We start from the raw sequence: 23,729 nt of genomic DNA on the forward strand, positions 1-23,729 counted from the left end.
ATGTACTTTTAGGATTTAATGAATCTTTATATCTAATTTTTTTAGCAAATAATGGTCATTAGCTAGTAATATGTCCAATGTATAGAATGCAAGTTATTGCCAAATTATTTTATTAGAGCTCTTAATTTTTTCTGAATGTTTCTATGTCATCAAAATTTTGGTATCTGTAATGTTTCCATAAACTTCCTTCATTGCCAAGAATATATTACTAATAGCATTTAGGCATGAATTAAATGTATTTTCTTCAGTGTTCAGGATATAGTACAATATGTAATTTTTCTATTGTTATGGTTCACAATTTATGATTAAGAGGAAACTGTTTGGAAGGCTTAAAAGCCCCCTCTTAGTTAAAGAACACTTAAACATGTATGAGTGAGTAACTGCTTGCCAATAGAAAAGCCCTATAAATTACTTCTAAGACTCGTGTCTGTCCATATTCTTCTAACAAGGTTTTATTAAGGACGTGCTGCTAATGTTCCCCACAGAAATTACATTTTGGTAGATGAATTAACTTTCAATTTTATAGAAACATCTTTTCAGCTAATGCTATCAATACACAACAGCGCTGGTTATTTGAAAACACATCTTACTCTATTTGGAGCAATGTAACTACCAGAATGTGTAAATAAATGTTTGTGCTAATAAAATTTTAGTTACTTCTCATTTAAACAAGCTACATTTGAAGAGAATTTAGCTAATCTGGTACAAAAGACATCATCTGAAGACACAGATTTGAAGAAGATAGTCACACAATTCTAGAGGAAACATTTTTATCGTTATGGTATAAAATATTTGCTAAAGCATATATATTTAAAAGCTCAATTGTTTAAAACTATTTTCAATATTCAAAAAAATGTCGATGATTTCCAATTATGGCACATTCTTCAACACATTGGATTTATTTAGTCACGGTCTATTATTCACATTGAACTTACTATTCTGAGAAGCCATGCAAGAACAAAACTTGCAGTTGAGTAATGAGTACCATAGTGGAACTTTGGAACTTGATCATCTTCCCATGACTCAAATCGTTCTGCAAAGAATGCTGCTCTTTTGGGATTCAGAGCTCCTACTGGCTGCGATTGGAAGAGAAGGGAGAGAAAGAAACACAAATGTAATCAACCTTTATTTCCTCCGTGCTTTTAAGATTATCCTGTAAGTATGCATGGAGTAAACATTTAAAATATATGTATTTGCACTTAGAAAAACAACAGTGGTATATATTCGAAGAACAAACAGAAAAAGTCATCACCCCACATTTTCTTCCTAGCATGGTTAAACATATACAGATAACTAAGTGGGTAAACCTGTCATTTCTGATACATGCAGTTTTTTTGTTTGCTTGTTTGTTATTTAAATTTTGTTTGTTTTTCTTTCTTCTTTCCTTTTTTTTTTATATTGAGACAGGGGTTTTCTGTGTAGGCTTGACTGTCTTAGAGCTAGTACCACAGACTAGACTGACTAGTAACTCACTGAGATCTGTCTGTCTCTGCCTCCAGAGTGCTGAGATTAAAGGCATGCACTACCATCACCTGACTGGTTTACATAGTTTTTTAATTAATCAGTCTGAAAGGAGAATTACAGAAGGTGAGCTGTATCATACTTTAGAAAATACCTGTAATTAGAAGCAACAACCAGAAGCATCTTGGAGCTAGAGAGCTTACTTACTCTGTCTCTGAGCAGACGGAGGAACAAAGCTAGTAAATAAGGGTAAATGCAAAGAGGTTGTAAGAGAAAAGGAGTAAGATAGAACTAGAACATTCTACTAACATAAACTAAGTAAAAAGTTAGAGGACAGAGTGCGGTGGAGATGGCTCAATCAGTGAAGTCAAATCTCAAGCAACCCTAAAAAAGCTGGGCAAGATGATGTGCACCTGTAATTCTAATGCTAGGGAGGCAGACCAAGGCAGAGCTTGCTGCAAAGTCAGCTTGGTCTAATCACTGAGCTTCAGTTTCAGAAAGAGATCATGCCTCAAAAGAAAGGCAGACAGAGACAGAGGAAGATATCCAACATCGATGCCTAGCCTCTAAGTGCCTTCATGAATTAACAAGAATTCAAACCCACTAGCAATAGCAGCAGCAGCAGCAGCACCACCACAGCAACAACAACAAAAACAAGAAATGGTAAGGACATTATAATCTTAGACTGGAAAACAAAACATCTCAACAAACTTCCATAATCGGTACAACAAAGTGAAGACCCTGAACTCACTAGACAACTCATGTCCAGTTAGAAGGTTGTTTTGGGAAATAAAATAAGTACACACATTAAGGTCTTTAAGCCATGCACGGCAACACTCAATGAATGTCATTATTTAAAAAATAATCTTTTAGAACTAAGGTAAAAGAGTTTAAATAAAACAATTGCCTATAAAACACCAAGCACATTGCTTGACCCAGACATGAAACGGCCGTTGCTATCCAAGGAATACATGAATTGTATAAACACTGAGCAACATCCTGACATTTTCTTCAGGAAGACAGAGTATCCTTGAGATTCTCAGATGGGACTACAGCTCTAAGAATGCTAAGATCAACCACATTAAATTACAGTTCGGACTATGGGAACACTCTGGTCTGTAGAAAAAGCTCTACTCCTTATTCAAAATATAAATACCAATTAGAAAATAATTTCTCTAATAAGACACAGAATTGTTTTACATCTCTTAGGAAATTTTATAAGTTATTCATATTTATAAGCTCAAAAAATCTGACTATTCATGAGGAAAATGCTAACCTAAAGTAAATAGCATTAGTTTAAAATGGATATATTCAGAATTCATACAGTGAAAAGGAAGCCATGTTCAGACCAGGTCTTGAACTACTTTTCAAATTATGATTATAGATGGCATTTTAAAGTCATCACTTTGACTGTATTTCTTAAATTGTTAGGTATTTTACCTTCAAACTGTTAACACTATCATTTTCCTTCAATAGCATCTTGGTTCTGACCAGCACTGTGTTATGTTAAATATGTTTCTACTTTACAAGTTAATTTTCAAAAACATTTAGTTGATTACTATTTTAAGTCAGCGCCATATTACTAATTTTTAAATACCTCTTTTAAACTATTAGTTTCAGTGCTAAAGAATTATGTCTGACTTACTATAAGAATCAAACTCATTCCAGGAATTCTTTCTTTGTTACAGAACAAATGTGAAAGGCCTTTAAATGCATTTTAGTTGTTATCCCTAAAGATACAGCCATATAAAAGGAAGAAAAGAAATAAAATCACCAGAAGACAAATTATATGAATTAAAAATAGAATCAATGTGCCTTTTGTATGGTGCACAGCGAATTAACTATATACTTTATCTGCTCCTATTTTTATTACTCTCCAAATGAGTACCTCTGTGAATCAATAGTTATAGAATCACATTTCTTGAATATAATGCTAAGACCAATTAGGATTGATTTCACTAGCATCTGAAAGAAAAGGCATCCTACTGAGATCCATGTAGGTAGAACCCACAGTATCGACTCTGGCTGGTATTGTCACAATTGGCTTCTGAAGCCCGCTACAGGACAGCTATCAAGACATACCACATTTATTTGCAAGCAAATAAAAAAGAAGTCACCAAATAAAAGAAGGTTTAAAAAAAATAAGAAGCAGTGGAGCTGTGCAATGACAATGATACACTATCAGCTTACTCAGAGAAGTTACAGTGGGAATACACACATTGAATTATACATTACGGGAAAGCACTGATTTATTGTGGTAATAACATCCACCTCATTAAAAGATTCTGCTTTGCTGCAGTTGGAAGGCTACATATTGTTTACTGCTATAAATTAATGGCACTGCAAAGAAGACTGTGGAACCATCCTAACAATAGATCTGTAATGACAGTGCTGTATATCACGGCTTCCTCAGCAGCTTCATAATAAAATGGAGACAATGTATTGAGCTAATACATTCTACCATGCTGGCCCGTATTTTTCTGACAACTGGTTTAAAAGATGAGCTGAATCCAACTATGTTATAATGCTACAAAACATTTAACTAAGCAAGAGTCAGTCAGACACCAAAGTGCATCACAGTATTTTAAAAACATTGTCTAAATCAGCATTTCAGGCTGTTTACTCATCTCCGCAGAAGGGCTAGAAGCTAACACCGACGGCTCCTCTTACTTCTCCGGTGTATTAAGAGAACAATTGCCATGTAGTTCAGGAAGACGTCTAGCACTCTCATCTTATACTGCATTCTCTGTACAATTTAACCTGCTTGATGGGGTATTTATTTTTAATCAGCAAAATTTAAAAGGAAGAAACCAAAAATACTGACATTTAAAACTGGCTATAATTTCTTGGTAATAACAAAAGCAAAATATCAATTAGGGGATTCAAAAAAGTACATAATTCAAGATCATTACAAAAAATATAAATATCATCAGGACATGGAAAATAAACAAACAGCATTAAATAAAAATATCAAGTCTATAAAATAAAGCAGCATATGAGATTAAAATAAAAAATACAGTAATTGGAAGTGTAGAATCTCATAACTTATTAGTTATTATGTAAGAATGGAAAGAAAATTGTAGTAAAGTAGGAAAAAACAAATTAAAAATGTCAAGAAGACAAATTCTCTAAAATGGTAAGGTGAAGTGCCAAGACCCCAGTCTGGAGAGCATGTCAAAGGTTTTACACAAACAGCAAGGTGGCATATCTGGAAGGGTGAGGAGCATCTTGGTAATGAGGAAGACACACGATTTATAAAATGGGACTATTTAAATCAGCTTTGTAAACTTAGACTAAAAAAATATATTTTTTACTACCTTCTTGAGAAGTATTTTTGCTAATTAACAGAAATGTAAAGTATCCCCCTCAGACCTGGCACAGAGAAAGTTATTCTTAATATTGTCTGTTCTGAGGTTATTTATCGGGAATATTTAAGAAGCAAGCTCATCAGTCAATCCCGAGAATGAACACTATACCCTGCTAGCAAGGCGGGAGGAAAGGAGCACCGTGCATCACTGCAGCCTCCCTGTCTGCCAGTCTCCTCGCTGCAGTGACAATTCAGAAAGTAAACTGACTTTTGGATTTATATGAAAAGCTGGAAATATCAAAGCAAGGGACAAGTATCATTTACCACATTAACGAAAAAATAGTTTTGATTCTATGGACCCCTGAAAAACTTCAGTGGTTTAGCAATACCAGTAAAAATTAGCTTTTTCTTTTTCCCTTTAAATTTTGAGAACTATAATTTGAAGTTACTTAATAAAAGAATAATGTTTCTAGATTTAATTACCTGATTATTTATTTATAAAAATATTTATAAAAAATATAAAGACAGCTAGGTATCCCACTTTGAATTTAACTAATTTAGCTCAAAATGACTTCAATCTTAGCAACTAAAATGTAAGACACACAACGCCCTCCAGATCTTTTTTAGCCATCCAAGACTGCTATACTGAAGATGTTTCTCTAATTGCAGCATCTGCACACTATTTTTCAAATATGATCTTGACTCAAGCAGGTTTATTTAAGGGCTATATGATGTGGAATGCCCTTCTGTATATGTGATGCTTTTATTGGCTAATGAATAAAGCTGTTTCGACCAAAGGTTTAGCAGAGTAAAGACAGGTGGGAAATCCGAATAGAGATAAAGAAAGAAAGTGGGCGGAGATAGAGAGAGGACATGTAGCTGCCAAAGGAGACAAACACGGCGGATCATGACCAGTAGGCCACAGCCTCGTGGTGATACACAGATTGACGGAAATGGGGTAAGATGTAAGAGCTAGCTAGGAATATGCCAGAGTCATTGGCCAAACAGTGTTATAGTTAATATAGTTTCTGTGTGATTATTTGGGTCTGGGTCTCCGCTTACAACCATACATGTAAGGTGCGCAGGAGAGCTCTTGTGGGAAGCCAAGCCTGTGATACGACCGCTGCTGTGTCATACACCGGCACCGCAATCCTCCTTTATTATTGACGGTGAGATATGAACCACTGCAGCTGATATCAACCTTTCAGGGGTGACATCCCACAAACTCCTGGGCCATGTTTGTAGCTAACAAGGCCAAAACAGTTGTGGCTGAATTGGCAAGAACCCCAGAAGTCCTGTACTGCAGAAACCTGTTTGAATGAACAAATCAGAAATCCACGAACTCGGGCTCTTGCACACCATAGGTGTATAAGATGTCTAAAGAAAAGGTGTTAAGAGGAGAAAGTTAAAGAGATAGGAAAAAATGTCTTGAGCACATGCCAGGAATAAACATCCTGAAAGAGTTAAAGAAAGCTGCTTTTCAAAGATCCATTCTGTGGTATACAGAGAAATGAAAATATATCAAAGTAGAAAGGGTTCCAGAATGGAATAAGAGGACCACCACAACTCTGATCTGAAAGCCATTCCACACAGTCATGTGCATCCAGAGTGACTGAAAGTCTGGGATGAGCACACAAGCAGTGTATCCACTTCTAAAAGTGTAGAGTATCTGCACATATTGATAGAGCTGCACTTCTAAACGTGTAGAGTATCTGCACATATTGATAGAGCTGCACTTCTAAACGTGTAGAGTATCTGCACATATTGATAGAGCTGCGGCAAAGTGAAGGCAAAACACTGATTTAGAATAGAACTGCTGAACTCACTATTCTCTAGCAGTCTTTACAGTACACAGCAGCTGTGGACAGTAAATATCAAGGGCACAGTATCTGATGTATATGAACAGATTAAGGCTAGCAGTCCAGAGAATAGCAAAAGAAAGGTTGTATCAAGAGTCAGAGAATACCGTAATTATTTTTGGAAATATTCCAGGAAGTAGGTGCATAGGCCCAAAGAAATGCACCACACGACAACCATGATTCTGTTTGTTGGACATAAACAAAGATTCTCAGACTCTTAGGTAAATAAGCTATCTTCAAAAGCAATTCTGTGATATACAGGTCTATAAGCGCCCTCCACTTGCGGGATTGAAAAATGTTGAGTCTGGGAGAAATAAAATGGACCTGCGGCTGGTCATCTGCCTGATGACATCAGAAAGAGTTAGGGCACTTAGACCAAACTGTAAGCCAGTCCTAGAACAGTGTATGCTGCATGGGGAAATGTAAATGCCAATGCTGAGTTCAGAAGGTTATTAAAATCCATTCATTGGAGTTTAGGTTAAATTAAGACACACTTAAAAAAAAAAAAGGAAGAAAAAGAAAAGCCGGGTATAGTGGCATAAACCTTTAATCCTAGCAGTAGGAAAGGAGGCAGAAACTGGCAGACTTCCGTGGGTTCAGGGCCAGCCTGGTCTAAACAGTGAATTCCAGGTCAGTGACACCCATGTACTAAAAAAGAAAGAAAAAATATATGACATACTACTTGAGCTCATACTGTATTGTCATGATGTTTCTTCCTACTCATGTAATGTCTGGAGAAGCACCGTAGGAGACAGTATCCCAGATCAACTCAATGCATGTTTTTGTCTTGGAGACATGGATATCCAGTTTGTATGCACTGTCATTAATGTCTCCTATTTATGTCCCTTTTAACTCTGATAACTGTGTACCACACCAGTGAACACAAATGAGAGCAGAAATCTATATGTGGTTCAAGATTTTAAAAAAACACCATGGTTATTCTGGCTGTATCCCATCCGCCTTTCAGGGGTCCCCACCCTTCTCGGAAAGAAAAGAAACAAAGAATCTTTGTTATTCAGGCCACACTGCACTGTAGGAAGCACAACTGCTTTATTCTAGTTCTAGCATGTTTTGTATCTAGATGACAAATGTAACAAGCCTGCTCATCATTTTTGCACAGTCTTGGCTGGTAGGATTTTTGTCACATGCTGTACATGACCGGGATAGCTCGGCACTTATCTTCATACACCCTAGACTGTATTTAACATTGTCAAGGGAAAAAATTCCATCAGCTTGCTTTTATAGCGTTTAGAGTTAACAAATAAGCACTTTTGCTTTCAAGTAGCGGGGATATTTTTAATCCCCTGCAAACACTGTTTACACGGCTTCCATGGCGCATTATTATACACTGCTACTACCCCTTTCAACTGAATAAAGACACCCTGGGAAAATAAAGTGTTTCAGTTTACTGATAGTCCTATGGAGAATTCAAATAATTTCAAATATTCAGAGTGCCGATTCAGGAGTGATGCCATTACGATCTGCTTTATTCTGCTCAGCTGGTATTGCAGGACTACGCTTCTGAAAAAGACACATAAACTGATGAACATAATGCAGATGAACAATGCTAGTACTGAGCGAAATGCCAAGAACTGCCCAAAAACCAAGATATAATTTATAAAGAATATTTTAAAGTAATTATGAAAATAATAAAGGCAAAAGAGTTCCAATGTTGCTAAAAATGTTCATTTGTATATAAATGCAACTATTCATTTTCAGAACCATTTAAGACAATTAAAATCAAATAATCTACCTACAGGGTGAATCAAGGTTGATAGCTCTGAATAGTTCAACAGTTTACATAGGCAATACATTGCCAAATAACAAAATTAGCCAAGGAAAGGGGGCTTAAGATGAATAAGAATAGGTTACTGTTCATTTGGACCAACTATTATATTTTAGGGGAAATGTTAAACATCAATATAACACTTAGATCTAGGGCGAAGAAGTTGGCTTAGTAGCTAAGTACTTTTTGTGCACGCCTAATGACCCAGGTTGGGATACAAGCACCCATGTGAAGCTAGACACAGAGGTTCATGAACCTGCAACCACAGCACAACTCTACAGAGGAGAGACAGATACAATAGCAGCCCAGGAAGCTCAAAGCCAAGTAGTCTGGCACATACAGCAAAGAGGAATAGAGGGCATATACAAAATAAGACTGACACATGGCGGTACATGCAAGCCACCCCTCTGCCCATCCCAATATTAAAAGTAATCAGATTATAGCATACAAGCTAAAAGTGCCAAACTACAGATAAGCATCTGAGTTGTATCAGTAACTATGGAGCTACTGGACCATTGGGGGCTGCTGGGAAAAGAAGAATCAGTTTTCTTTAAGGCTATGAATCTTCATAGGTTGACCATGCTCCAGTGGGTAGGCCTATGCCTAGGGAGTATACTAGTGGTGCAAATAAGACTTTGGGTCATTAAAAAAAAAGAAGAAGAAGAAATGAAACCGAGAGAGGTTGGAATATGTGAATTGCCCAGGAAGGAATGGGGGTAAACATAATCAAAATATGAAATTTGAATGAAAAATCAAAGCATGAAATTTTCAGAGAATAAAATATTATATTTTAAAAAACAACCTGAGTTGTAATGCATTTTAAAAGTACTAGGATACTTCAAATACCAAACAAGGAGACAATCCATTATTGGGTAGTAGTTAAATAACTGGCTTCCAGGAGAGATGTGGCAATTATTATCAGTTTAGCCAGATAATCAGATAATCACAATAACGCAATAGTTGGAACAGAGGAGATCCTAGTAATTCTCACGGCTCATGGATAGCTATTAGATCATACATAAAACTAGCAAATGTTAATAACACTTACTGGGTTGATCGTGACTAATGAGAGACCTGATAGAAAATTGATCAGAGTAGCACATTGCCAGAACAAGCCTACTCCTGGCAAGCATGGGCAAACAACATTATCCTTAAGGCAGTCCTCAGGCCGAGGGATCAAATGGAAGCTGGCTACTAAAATGATCCACCCCAGGAGCCCTACTCATGCTCCTCTAAAGGACAATGATCTATTCGGGACCTCAGTAGACTGAAAGACACACACACAGAGAGAACACCCACAACTGCAAAATGAGTAACTTACCCTACTGCAAGAGGAGTGTAAAAAGAATGGCGAATAAATTCACAAGTACTACCCAAAATTTATCTTAATTTCCTGTACAAAGTGATATGTTAGAATGATCACCAATACCTAAAATTTGCATTTAATTTTCTTTTTTGGATATAAAGATATTGACATAGATATCACTTATTGGTTCTGTTTCTTTAGATATTGTGACCAATTCACCACACCTAGAGGCAATGTAATTAATTAAGTTAGAAGTTAAAAAAAGAAGAGGTGCCAGGCGATGGTGGCGCACGCCTTTAATCCTAGCACTCGGGAGGCAGAGGCAGGTGGATCTCTGTGAGTTCGAGACCAGCCTGGTCTACAGAGCTAGTTCCAGGACAGGCTCCAAAGCCACAGAGAAACCCTGTCTCGAAAAACCAAAAAAAAAAAAAAAAAAAACAAAAACAAACAAACAAACAAAAAAAGAAGAGGCAACAAAAGATTCCATCCATCGCCTATGATGGGTGTGGGCTGAATAATGAAACACCTTAAAGTACTGTTACCAGTTATTCCATTATAAAGTTAAATTCAGAAAGAAGCAATTTTTAAAAAAAATGGCTACTTATATTTGCCTGTGTTTTTCATGCACTGATACAAAATTTCAATAGGGAGCACTTACATTTTTATTTAACATCAATATTTAAATTATAACCACTTATGAAAGACAATATAACATTGTAAGCGCTATCTCAGTCTTTCTTCCAGATGATGAACCTTTTAAAATGACTCCAAACTTGTCATAATTTTAGATCATGATAAAAGTTACTTTAAAATATGTGAATGTCAAAGAATACACTAAGGTAAGAATTCTGAGAATGAAAATAGTAAACTTGTTTCCAAAATAATTTATATTTTTAAAGCTGAGTTGACTATTTCCCATTGAAAGGAAACTGGGCTCCTTAGGAAATGGTTCATTCTGATTCTGGGGTGAGCAGTACATAAAATGCAGGACCACAAGAAGATGGAGCTGTCAAATATTCATGGGGTATCAATTGGTCTTCCATCACCATGCCACATCTGACAGAAAGAACTTAAGGTAGAAAAATTTATTAAGAACTCTCTTGCCCACTGTGGTGGTAGGAGCATGTGGTGGAGGCTGTTCACATCACACAGGATCAGAGAGCACAGAGCCCCAGGAACCAGAGACAGATACCACCCTCGAAGGCCACTCAGATTCTGCCTCCTAAATGGTCAATGGCCTTTCAAAACAGAATTACTAGCTAAGGAATGAGTGTTCAAAACATCATCCTCTGTGGATGTTTCAGAGACTCAAAGCCTCACAAACAGGATTTATCTAAGTGACAGAGAACATTCATGGGAGGTCACACTAGAAAGTCATGACAATTTCATTGTCATAGAAAACAATGCCACTTTCTCTTAGAATTAGAAACCACCAAGGTAAGGTTGCTCTGCACCTGTGAGGTGGGGTGCATCCAGGGGCGTCTAAGACAGGAAGACCAGCCTGGGTTACACAGTGAAACTTTCTTTAAAACAAGGAGGTTGGGAGAAAGCTGTCCTTATTCTACTAAGAAAAAGACTATAAAATGCTAACTATTCTTAAGATCCTTGTAGAGAACTAAGGTAGAAAATAACCAAGTGAACTGAATCTACCAAACTACAAGATTCTCAATTGAGAGGTTGTACAGAAGTATAAAATATTGACAAAGGAAGAGAGTACCAACACAAATATAAAAAGATTCTTAAAATACCTGGTTTGAGTGAATATACCAGTTTAGAAAATTTGGTAGATTCCAAGACAAGTGCATTCACATTTTTGTCCCCCCCCCCCCCCCATGGGTCTGTACAGGGTGCAGAGCATAGCACATACAGACAGGGGATCATAGAGAAGTCCTCAGTTTGACAGAGGATGTGACTTACTGCTCCTGGGATTAGGTACACAACATCTTCACTAATACTAACTCTTTTCATACATGAGACCCATCCCTTAAGCTGCCAGGGAGGATGCTGATTCTATCACCAAGAGCCTGGGCAAATGGAGGAAAAGGAGAAGAATCTACTACAGGAGGGTGGAAGGCAAACACACTGCTTCTGAAAGAGGGTCAAAGCAAAACCCTTCACTTTGGAGAATGCCAAAAATTCTCTCTTGGATAAAAGTTTTAAGTAAGAGAACTATCCTGGAGACAGACTGAGAAAATCTTCCCTGCTCAAGATCTGTCACAGATGCAAAGCAGTTTGGATGGCATGAAAGCTGGAATCCAGAAAGCTGAAAAGGTCTTTCTGGAGAACACACAGACTGGAATGCTTAACACTGCATATGGCTCGGAACTGACAAACTCTAACCACCATAGCCTGGCAGTTACTAGTTAGCACTAATAGGTTTACTTGTAGAGGAAAAAAAAATATAGAAAGAAAATATCTCTAGGGTATAGGTTCACAAAAACTAATGAAGGAAAGGACAGGAAAATTGAGGAAGTACTCCCAGCACCATCGGGCATACAGAAACACAAGCCTGTGCAGTATTAAAGATAACAGCAAAGAGCTCAAGTGGCCTCATGGATTAGATGGAACTCTACACACACTGCTCACAGAAGCAGCACCTCACACATTTCTAGCTGGAAGATAATCGTATCTCACTCTGTAATCTTTTCCTATCCCAGACAATACAGAATTGTACAAATAACTTAGAAAATGGCAGATGACGGGAAACAAGAAATAAAGGAGCAAAATTTAAAAATAGAAAGGATTTTAGGGAAGAGGCAGGGAGTGGAACAGATAAAAATGTAGAGCTCAATAAAAATCAATAAAAAATGTAAAAAAAAAGGCTTTTAAAAACCTGCAGAAGGGTTGGTGAACTGGCTCGGATGTTGCCACATGAGCATAAGCACAAGAGGTCAGACCCTTCCCACACACGGATCTGGGTATAGTGGAATGCACCTGGGATCTCTGTCTGGTGGGGCAGACAGGACGTGCCCAGAGGCATGCTGCCCAACCATGAGCTCCAAAGTCACTAAAACATTGTCTTAAAAAATAAGAAGGAGAATGACAGAAGACACCTGACATTGATGGTCCAAACATGCACACACACATAAACACACACATGTGCATAAACCACACACACACACACACAATAATGAAGCAAGCCATATCAAAATTATCATTAAGTATAAATGATATCAATATTGAAATTAAAATGTAGAGAAGAATGTAAGATTAAATATAAAACCACATAGTATTAGATACTCTCTACAAAAAGTACTGTTAAAATGTAAGCACATAGGTTGGGTTTTAAAGATGGAAAGAAGATACTGTAAGGAGTCACTGAAACAACATTGCCATACACATATCAGAAAGAGCAGTACACTTGCTACTAAGTGTAAGGTAAGAAAACAGATACACAAATATGTTTATTAGGAAAACATAATTTTAAAGTGTGTGTATGTGTGTGTGTGTGTGTGTGTGTGTGTGTGTGTGTGTGTGTGTTAGTTTCCTGGGACTCCTGCAACAAAGTATAGTGGCTTCAAACAGTAGAAACTTATCACCATCTGGTTACAGAAAACTCAAATGATGCTGTTGTCAGGGCCAGGGACATGATCTCTCTGAAGCCTCTCAAAGAAGAGCCTCCTTGGCAGCATAACCCCAAACCCGACTTTTGCTATCACAGAGCTCCCTCCCTGCTTGCCAGGTGTCCTCATCTCCTCATCAACATCACTTACGTTAGATGTGGACCCATTCTAATGACCACAACTTAGTGTTATATAGCCATGAAGACCTCATTTACACAAAAAGTATATTCACAAGTACCAGATTAAGAGTTTAGGGCTTAAATGTTATCTTTAAAAAAAATTGAACCTGAATCTTCTGGAAGAGCAACCAGTACTCCTAAACTCTGAGACATCTCTCGAGCCCTTTAAATGTTTTATTTGGGAACACATCAATCCATATCTGATGTAAAATATATGAAAAAATGGGACATAACTGAAAATACTTAAATAAGTCTAAATTACTGCATTTTCAGTAAAAAAAATAATTAAACAAATGGAAGATATAACATTCATGGATTACAAAATTCAATATTGCTGATACATTACATTTTGCCAAAAATGACCTAAATATCAATGTAGCCCCTACAAAAAACCTTGCAAATTTTTTTAAAAATTAGAAATTGACAAACTAATTCTCAAAAACAAAAACTCCAGAATTGCTAATTTTGAAAAAGATTGTAGTTGAAAGAGTCACATAGCCCGCTTTCATAACATACTGCAAAACGTAAAGTAACTAAGACAGAATGAATGGCACTCACAGAAGGATAGACATGTATTTGACAAAACAGAATCCAGAAGAACTACACACACAAGGTCAACCAATTCCAGAAAAACAACCAGGACTATCTAAGACATGCTTTTAAAAAAGACATTCTTATGTTTATGTGTTAGAGGTGTGCTGGTGTGCCACGGTGCACACATGTCATTCGGCATGTGTGGGGGTTAGAAGATATCTTGCAGGACTCAGTTCTCCCCTTCTTCCACATGGGTCCCAGGGATCTAATTAAGTTAGATGACTTGGTAGCAAGTCATCCTGCAGGTCAAACTTCACAGTCATTACAATAAGTTGGACTTACATGAATAAAATAAGAACTTCAACCCCTAACTTTGTACCTCTAACATATTCTAGACAAAAAAAAAAGTAACACCAATAAGCACAATATAAGAGAATAATGGTGCATGATTCAATGTTTCTAGCCAATTATCACCACTGGCTCACACCATTAGGTCACAGATGATTCAGATCAGTAGCTCCCAACATTTTTAAGGAAGCCTCTCTGCATCTCTTCTCTTTTTCCCAACACGCATTTATTTGAATTCCCAGACCTCCTGCAATGAATCCAGAGTTTCCACCAAAGTCTGCAGGCTTGATGTAACTGCCACATCTTTATCTTTCTTTCCACTAGGAACACTCAGAAAAATGTTCTATTTTTAACACTGACTTACTTTTATCTTCTTTTTATGTTTATACAACAATGCCTGAAACTTACACTAATAATTTCTTATTATTCTTTCATATTCTTCTTGAATTTTTTAAGAGAGAGTTTCAGGCTATAAAGTGACTTAAATTTTTATATTTTTAACTACCTACAAGATTACATTCTAGGATTTCTTCTAAAGAGGGAATAGCACAGTCATAAGGGCTATTAAGTATGAAAAATTTACACTTTGAATAGTTATGATAGTTATTAATGTGTTTTAGTTACTCTATATTTTATAAAGTTACCACTCAGAATATATCACAGTAAATCTTTAACTTCTCCAAATCACTGACATCATTAAACTAATTTTAAAAGTAACAAAGTTAGTATAGCTTACCAAAATCTATTTCCAGTAAAACACATAATTTTTGTTTCTTCCTACACTTAAAATAACTTGATACTCTACTGTTTAGTATAGTTTTTATCCTGAGGTAATGACATGCTTACAGAAACTATCCTTTGCTACTTTCAAAAGCTTGGTTCAAATTCCAAACTGTACAATCACATTTTCAAAGATTACTATTCTAAAAGCTAAGTTGTGTAAAAAATAGGTTTTCTATAATTGTTGTGATATAACCTGGAATCTGTATGAAAAGTCTTTCAGTGGTAGATGATCTCATTCACTACTGTTTTGAACACAATCCTCAGAATAATGCACAAAAAAGCACCAAGTAAATATTAAATAATTGTTATTCAAATGACTGGGCTTTATAACAATAAAAATGAAAAAAAAAACTGAACAAAAGAGTAAGAGACAATTTATTACATTTTCCACTATAAGAAATACTGCATGCCATTCATAATTAATAGAACACAGCTAGGTGTGGTAGCCCATGCCTTTAATTCCAGCACTTAGGAAGCAGAGGCAGGAGGATCTTGGAGTTAGGTCAGCCTATTCTACATATTGAGTTCCAGGGCAGAAATAACTATTTAGCAAGACCCTGTCTCAAAACAAACTGCCTGAAATCAGAATGATGGTACGTTATTTTTTAAAGAACTGAAATATTTCCCAAGTGTTAGATAACAAGTTTAACATAAATTAATAACAGGTGTTCCCTACTCTGAACTAAAAACTAAACTAGGAAAGTAGAAAACACTGTTGGATAAAACTATTAATGCTATGTAAATAAAACCAATCATTTATAAATTGTCATAAACTGTGGCTCCACCCAGAGCAGGGCAGCACGGTCGGGAAGGAATACGTAGCCTGGAGCAGGATTGATGGCTGGCAGGGCGCTCTGGGGTACGTCAGGATTAGCCATACCCTGACAGTAATATTAACCGAAATCCATTTCAGTTACTTCAGTTTATCATTTTCTGACAAATGTTGAGAAAGACTGTCTTCAGAAGCTGCTTAAATTAAGTGTTGGGTTAACCTCTGTTAGAGTCATTTAAAACTTTACCAGAAAGAAACCCTAGGAGGAATCTAAGTCTGTTTAAGTACTCTACACAGACAATTCTATTTGTACTTTGATGAACTTGGCATTAAGTTCTGAGAAGTTACATAACCATAGTTTAAACTAATATAAACACTGAACAAGCAACAATTCAAATAATCAATAACTATTTACATAGTTAATAATTCAATATGAACCTGATTAATTTGAATAGTTATTATTAATGATAATTAACACATCCTTGCTTATTAAGGCGCTCCTGCTGCTTCGTGCCTCCTCTTGCGGCTGTTCTTTACACCTTTCTGGCTGCTGTAGTCTTTGTCACCCTTTCACACAGTAGGCTGTGTTTAAATGTTTACCTTCTAGCTACAACTCACTCTTTAAAATGAGGCGCTAGGATAGCAGGCATACGTGGAGCACAAGCTGTGTGTTCCTGTGGGTTTTCAGGAAGGTAAACCAGGTGGGTACTGAATGAAAACCCAAGATGCTAACATTTTTAGATTCTTTTCTCTTGCTCCATCAGTATGTCTAAAGGGCAACACAACCCTGTCTCACTGTGCGGGACTGGCACAGATGTCTGGAGAAACTGGACAGCGGGACAGTATCAGGGCCTGGCACTTTCACTGTTCAGTCCCCAAGGCTTTCTGTCTTTAGTGATAACTTTCTTCTGCTGCACATGGTGTTCTAGCATCAGAAGCTTCTTGTATTTTTCCAAGAACTATATCCATTGCCATTTTTACCAACACAAAAAGAAAGGCAAATGAACTTGGGAAGGAAATGGATGTAACGTAACTATTCAATCTAAACTACTGCTTCTGGTTCTACCTGAGTTCTCCAGATAGGGACAGACCTGAGATTACTGCATGAAGAAAATGTGATTTGGGACCTCCGGCACCTCACTCAATCTTAGTCTCCCACTCTGCTAATACTGGGGGACAGGGAAGACAGGACATGTACATGCTCCTGGGGAAAGCAACTCCTAGAGCCTCCCTCACACTCCTACAAATAAATCCTGAACTGCTCTGACACCATTTTATACTGACCAGACTACAACTCCCAAACATCAAGTGAAACAATTTATGCTATAATCTCTAAGATCAAAATGGCAACAGCACCCATGTTTGATACAAGGAGTAAAAATTCTGGATGTATCTCATCAGCCATTTATTTTCCTGCATTATACTTTTAAAACAATTTAAGATCAATTAGCTGTTGTTCTTCCATTATAAAGCCTTTCCTATAGATTGAATTCCTTTGGTTTCAGTAAATCTCAATAAATAGAAAACAAAATAAATGCTGTTATGCCCAAACTGTTTGAGCACTGATCTCCACCACCCGAATGCATTCTTCCCCCTCTGTGACATGGAGATGGTATATTGATTCCTGGTGTATCTGTTACAGGGCAGACTGAAAGCACTGGCATTCGTCAGAAACAGCACTTAAAACTTAAAGAGATAAAGAAGTGCTGTCTGATCAACAGCAGCTAAATGTCGGTAGTCAATTCCAGGTCAAGATGTTCACTGTATGGTAAATGTGCATGTTAGAGAGACGTATCTCATACATAAAAATATACACACCAATCTACCATGGCAGAGGAGGGATGAGAACCACCCAATACAATCGGCAGCTACTCAGCAATGAGTAAACAAAATCTGCTGCGTTTTCATCTGGTCCTCTGTCGGCTCTGCACACTCCCTTGTGAGAAACAGCAACTGAACAAGAGCACTGGGAGCTGTAGATTACAGAGGGTGAGTAACAGCATTGTAACAGGTTATAAAAGCAGTGAATTCAGAGCTGATACCGGACTTTAAGACTAGCTTACTTCCCCCAAGTCTTTGGAAGGTAAACTCGGGAAAGCACGTTATGAGCTGTGGTCCTCCATCTAGCACGCAGCTCCTCTGTATGTGCCCAGTGGACATAACAGCACACCACATCTTTGCACTCCAAGGGTAAAAAAGGGTTTTTCTTTGTTCTTTTTCTCAAACTCTTCTTAGCACTTCCTTCATTTTCAATCTATGAATTCTAATTAATAAAAAATAAAGTATTTTCTTGTTTCTTGACAATTCTTGGTTTTTCCCAATTTTCAATATTCCTTCATTTCTAAGAAGACATTTTTTTTAACTGCTCCATTCACACTTTTTCTGTGCTAAAAGATTGATCACAAAAAGAATTCAGAAGAAAGGGTGTTGATTATATTAATTCAGCATCAGGAAGAAAATTCCCTGTGTAACAATGGGAAAGATTACCAAATAAAATTGTAGCTCTATGCCAAAGCACTAAAACTCCTTTGAAAACCAGCTTTGGGGAAATTAAATGGACATAAATAATTTGATACATTTTAAAGCCAGTCAGGCTACATTATCTACTTAGCAATAGCATAACATCTGTTTATGCTCTAAATTATGCTTTGCACACTATGTTTTCCCAGATTTCAGAAGCTTATTTAAACAAATAGTAATGCCTGCTTTGGGACAAATTTTAATATAATTCTAACATAATCACCATTTGTATACATAGAACTTATTTATATATAATACATGCTCCTATAAATGTATGTATAAGCAAAAATTTAGACATGTATTGCTTAGAGTTTCAGGAGATCTTTCTACTCCAAGGAATAAGGCAGTTTTTAAGTAAATCGCACTTTTTATAGATACAAAGTACAATTTCTAAATGTGTAATGCGCTTGATTATTTCATTTAAAATAATGTAGTTAACTTTAAATTCACTAATTTCATTAATATTTAATGAAGGCAGTTAGCACTGGTAGAATTCCATTCTCATAAACCTGAATGACATTTGAAAGATCTGAACAACCGGCGCTTTATAGAAAAGGAAATAGTTTTATGGTATGCAGTTGTAGCTTAATGTTCCCCAGTACTGATCTTGGTGTACTTGCAGTTCTTCCTGAAAGCATTTTTTTAAAGAAGTATTCCTTTCTCAACTAAGAGTAAACTTCTCATAAATATCTCAAAATGGATACCTTTATAATCGAAGGGATAAGAATTAAGAACAATAAAGCCACTGTATCATACTCTAAATATTTTTGTTTGCATGCATGCACACACATACATATCAAACACACTTGACTGCTTGGAGGCCAGAGGTTGACAACAAAATGGCTTGCTTAACTGCTTTTTCATTCCACTTTTTAAAATTAGTGTTTCTCCCTGAGCCTGGAGCCCACAGTTTGGCTAGAGCAGCTGGCCAGCAAGCCCTAGGGATCTGCTCGTCTCTACACCACAGCACAAAGGTTACAGGTGCATACCACCTAGTTTTCACACGGGTGCTGGACTCATGTCTTGATCAGCACGGGTTTCACTCACAGGACTATCATATTTTTAGAAAAAGAAGAGCAAAGATACAAGAGGCAAATATGAGGCATTTGAGGACTAGATTTGAACAAAGATGGGCACAACAGCAGAGAAAAGTTGCTGCACAGAACAGACAACGGCCATATCCCAAATGCTACTGTTCACTAAGAGGAAATGTCAATGGCTGCATCGCTGTCACTGTCTTTAGATGGACTAGGGTGACCCTCCAGCTTTCCCAATATGCACCACGTCTAGGACGAATGAATACGACACTGTGAAGGAAATTGGATGGGTGACTGCTGAACTTTCTCCATAAAAGCATTTCTGCAGAAACCTGGTAGTGATTCCCTACCTGAGAGTGGAAGTCAGGATAATCTAGGCTTTCTGCTGAGAAGAAAGGCAGTGCTAAGAGCAAGAAGAAATCTGACGTTCTGAGAGGTTACCACACAGTTATTGATCTGCACATACTGGGAAGGCAGTAGGAAGGCAGTGATGAACGAGAATTCCGCATCAGGAACAAGAAGATGCACAATGGGAGATACGGAAGTACCGTGAGAGGAGAGAGGAAATTCTCAGGGAAGGGACCGAGGGAAGGACTTCAAGATGAGGGCAGGCCACAAGAAAATAAAGACGTGACATAAGGCTGAGAAGCTAAGCTCTGAACTTTGGAAGACTTCCTGTATACAGGGAGAAACCAAGAAGGGTTAGTGATAGGAACTGCAGAAGTTACAATCAGATTTAAAGAGGATCACCTATATTTGGTTGTGATCCCTGCATTCTTTTTTTTTTTTTTTTTTTTTTGGTTTTTCGAGACAGGGTTTCTCTGTGGCTTTGGAGCCTGTCCTGGAACTAGCTCTTGTAGACCAGGCTGGTCTCGAACTCACAGAGATCCGCCTGCCTCTGCCTCCCGAGTGCTGGGATTAAAGGCATGCGCCACCACCGCCCGGCGATCCCTGCATTCTTGAGGCTGTGGGAGCATAGCTTGAGTTTGAGATCTGTCTGATTTACATAGTGAGTTTTGAAATATAAAAAGAGGACCCACATGCTTATGTTTGAGGAATTACCAGAGGACAAGAGACAGCCATGGCAACCTGAGGCAGGAAGTCCCTTGTTTGCTAAGAGAGTTCTGTTCATAACTTCTTATTTGCTTTATTAACTACAAAAGCCCTCAGAAGGTCCTAATGGAGGACAATGTTTCCTTGAATGCTTATGGAAGAATGAGTACAATAATTTTTTTAACTTGTCATTGAGTTTATTATAAACATTATTTTTAAATCTAAAGCTAAATAACATAAATGTATTTAAAAGATAAAACATGTACTTAAGGTAAAATGATATTTTAAGATTTTTAAAACATACTAAAATGAATCTAACTTGTTTTTAAATAAAAGGCAAATATATATACTTCAGATAATTACTAAAACATTACCTTGGACAAATCTCTGAAGTTGCTTGGCAAGGTAAGATCTAATTCTTCTGATTCATAATTAGTGATGACCCAGGGAAACACAGGATACTGATTTAAGTCATTATAACCCCGTCCTGGTAAAGAAGAAAATATCACTTTTATTTGGTGTAAAGCATGAAAGATTATCAAAATAACAAGAAAAACTAGTAATCTGTGTGCAAATCATTGTATTTAATGTTATTTTGTGTTATCTCATTTGGCCTTTGCAATCGCACTGTGAAACTAATATCAATAGTATAGCACACATTTTTCATGAAAACACTGAGGCCCAAAGGCTAAGGGCTTCCCCCAAATCGTATGGCTAGTAATGCTGAAAACATCCTCAAATTAAGGTAAGTGCTCCTAGAGTTTATGTTCTTCTTTGAGCCTATGGCAGGGCAGAATAAAGTCAGGTGGGAAATCCAAACATATAGAGAGAAAGTAGGTGGAGCCAAGGAGACAGCATGTAGCTGCTGAAGGAGACAGACACCGGACCTTTACCCGGTAAGCCACAGCATTGTGGTGATACACAAAACAATAAAATGGGTTAATTTAAGATGTAAGAGTTAGTTAACGGGAAGCCTAAGTGATTGTAATTAATAGTTTCTGTGTGATTTCGGGTCAGGGCGGCTGGGAACAAACGAGCAGTCTCCACCTACAGGTCAGAAACCATCAAGGTTATTCCAACAGTCTCTCCTCACTTACCTAACATCTGAGTCAGCTGTATGCCAGGGGACTGCGGCTTGTGAATTCATATGGCAACTTAGTCTCGCAAAGGCCTCTGTCATCTGTCCAGTGCAGGCCCTCAGTACATTTCCTGGTAATTGCTCCCTAATTTTGCCTTCCACCTAGTAGTTTTACCCCAGTTTACCAATTACCTAAAACCTCCAAGTTAATTTTTTACAGCTCTAGTATTACATATTCTTAAAACCTTTACAAACCTATGACCTGCCTGCCAACTCAGACTGAAAATACTCTATCTCAATGTCGCCAAACTAACATTCATTTCCTCGTATCTTTATGAGTAATACACCTTATGTACTCATATAAATTTGAGAACATAAATTATAACGTTGACTTTTCTACAAACACTATACTATATACTTCAAACACTACATTTGATAAGCTTGCTTATGATTTTAGATTTACATAAACTAACTTCTGACCTCCCAAAAACCTCTTTTGTCAAAATAACATCTTTATCTGACTGGTGAAAACTTCATTTTCCTGCTTATTCCAAATTACTGGGTAAATATAATCTCCATTCCTCTTTGCATTTTAAATTCTCATATTACATATTTTTTAAGTCATTTAAGCATTTCTAATCCAAAAATCTGAAATCCTACAGTATTGAAGTATGAAGTTTTATTTTCAGGCCATATTGGATTTGAATACTTGAATCAAACATACTTACCTCACAGTCTGCACACATTCCAAAATTTGAGAAATTCTGGAACCTGAAATCATTCTTGTCCTAATCATTTCAAATAAGGGACATTCAACTTGTACTTATATTAGTAAGCAAAGTAATTACTCTGGGAGTAGAAAAATAACTTTTTCTGTTGGTATATCTTTTATGTCTCAAACATATACCATGTCAGTTAATGGAACGAAGACCAAATGTCACACTAGTAGACTCCCTGTTTGCTTACTCTAGATGCATAGCATAACAATATTTCAATTCTTTATTTTTCGAAGAAACAGTTTCAATGGTGATTTTCAATATTACAAATATTATAAGGGCCATTTAATTTTTATATTTTCACATATGAGTCTTAACATAAATATTCCTTTATCTATAATAGCTCATTGTTTCATCATAAACTTATTTTAATATATTAATATATTAATCAGTTCTTAAATAATTATACTGTTCTTCATTCCTACTGCTTCACAGAAGTACTATTTTGTATTAAAAACTGTAAATTCTTTTTCTTTTTTAAAAAATTAATTTCTAAGTAGTCAACCGTTCATATACAAAGTTATAAAACTCATTAGGCATCTACCTTAATAAGAGATTCAAATAGTAATAAAAATAAGCTCTTATGCCAAGAGTAAAAATAACCTACCACATCACAATGGACACTTGTTATATAAAATAAGTCAAGGCGTGCACTTAATTCACCTGCTATTGTGTTGAGGAACATCAAGTACTCGAAGTTTGAAATCTCTCTGTGCTGCCAGCGCTGAGTCATATTTGAAGCTTTAAATAGTTGACGTGGAGTGGACAATGAAATACGCCTTCAAAGAAGAGAATTTGAAATAAAACTAACTTAATATTAATTATAATAATAAATCATGAGCTATCTGTGCTCATTCAATATTCTTAATGGAACATATAATTCTGAAAATTAGTATCCATGTCAGACCAATGAATATTAGCAATGTTTCAATCTAAAATTAATAGATACCAAATGATTCAGACTAGCAATAAGTCTATTATATCTATTTTGCTTGTTCAGGTAAACTGTCACTATAATGTCACTGTAATATTCAAAATCTGTATAGGTTGATTAAAAGAGTATGATAAATGAATCCACAAAAATGCCTAAAATTATATTCACATGCCTATCAAGTTTAAAAGTTATCTCTTAAAGATGAAACTTGAACATTATAATTTTAAATATTATATTTTCTCAGACACTGTAACAAGAGGAAAGACAAGATTAAGCAATTTGTAGGGTAGAATTAAGATAGAAGAAACTACTGAGGTGATTTTTTTTTTAAAATAACAACTGTAGTTCCTTAGAAGATCAAGTTAGAGAAATGTAAATACTTAGATACAATTAGCCAAAAGATAAGCAGTGGGAAATGAGGGGTGAGAAGCAG

General features: G+C 36.5%; 1 protein-coding gene across 5 annotated transcripts in view; it reads right to left on the minus strand.

Moving 5' to 3' along the window:
- The window catches only part of Lrba (LPS responsive beige-like anchor protein), a 478,937-nt gene that overhangs the window by 118,169 nt on the left and 337,039 nt on the right, over positions 1-23,729 (minus strand). For all 5 annotated transcript variants that reach the window (XM_041659437.1, XM_041659438.1, XM_041659435.1 and 2 more), the window contains exons 43-45: positions 23,026-23,141; positions 20,883-20,995; positions 936-1,076 (exon numbers count right to left, since the gene is read on the minus strand). In XM_041659437.1, the coding sequence (XP_041515371.1) occupies positions 936-1,076; positions 20,883-20,995; positions 23,026-23,141 (370 nt within the window). The remainder of the gene's footprint in view (positions 1-935; positions 1,077-20,882; positions 20,996-23,025; positions 23,142-23,729) is intronic.

The sequence above is a fragment of the Microtus oregoni genome, unplaced genomic scaffold, assembly GCF_018167655.1.
Source record: "Microtus oregoni isolate MIOR12 unplaced genomic scaffold, Mior012 000010F_ref0000083, whole genome shotgun sequence".
Taxonomy (NCBI): domain Eukaryota; kingdom Metazoa; phylum Chordata; class Mammalia; order Rodentia; family Cricetidae; genus Microtus; species Microtus oregoni.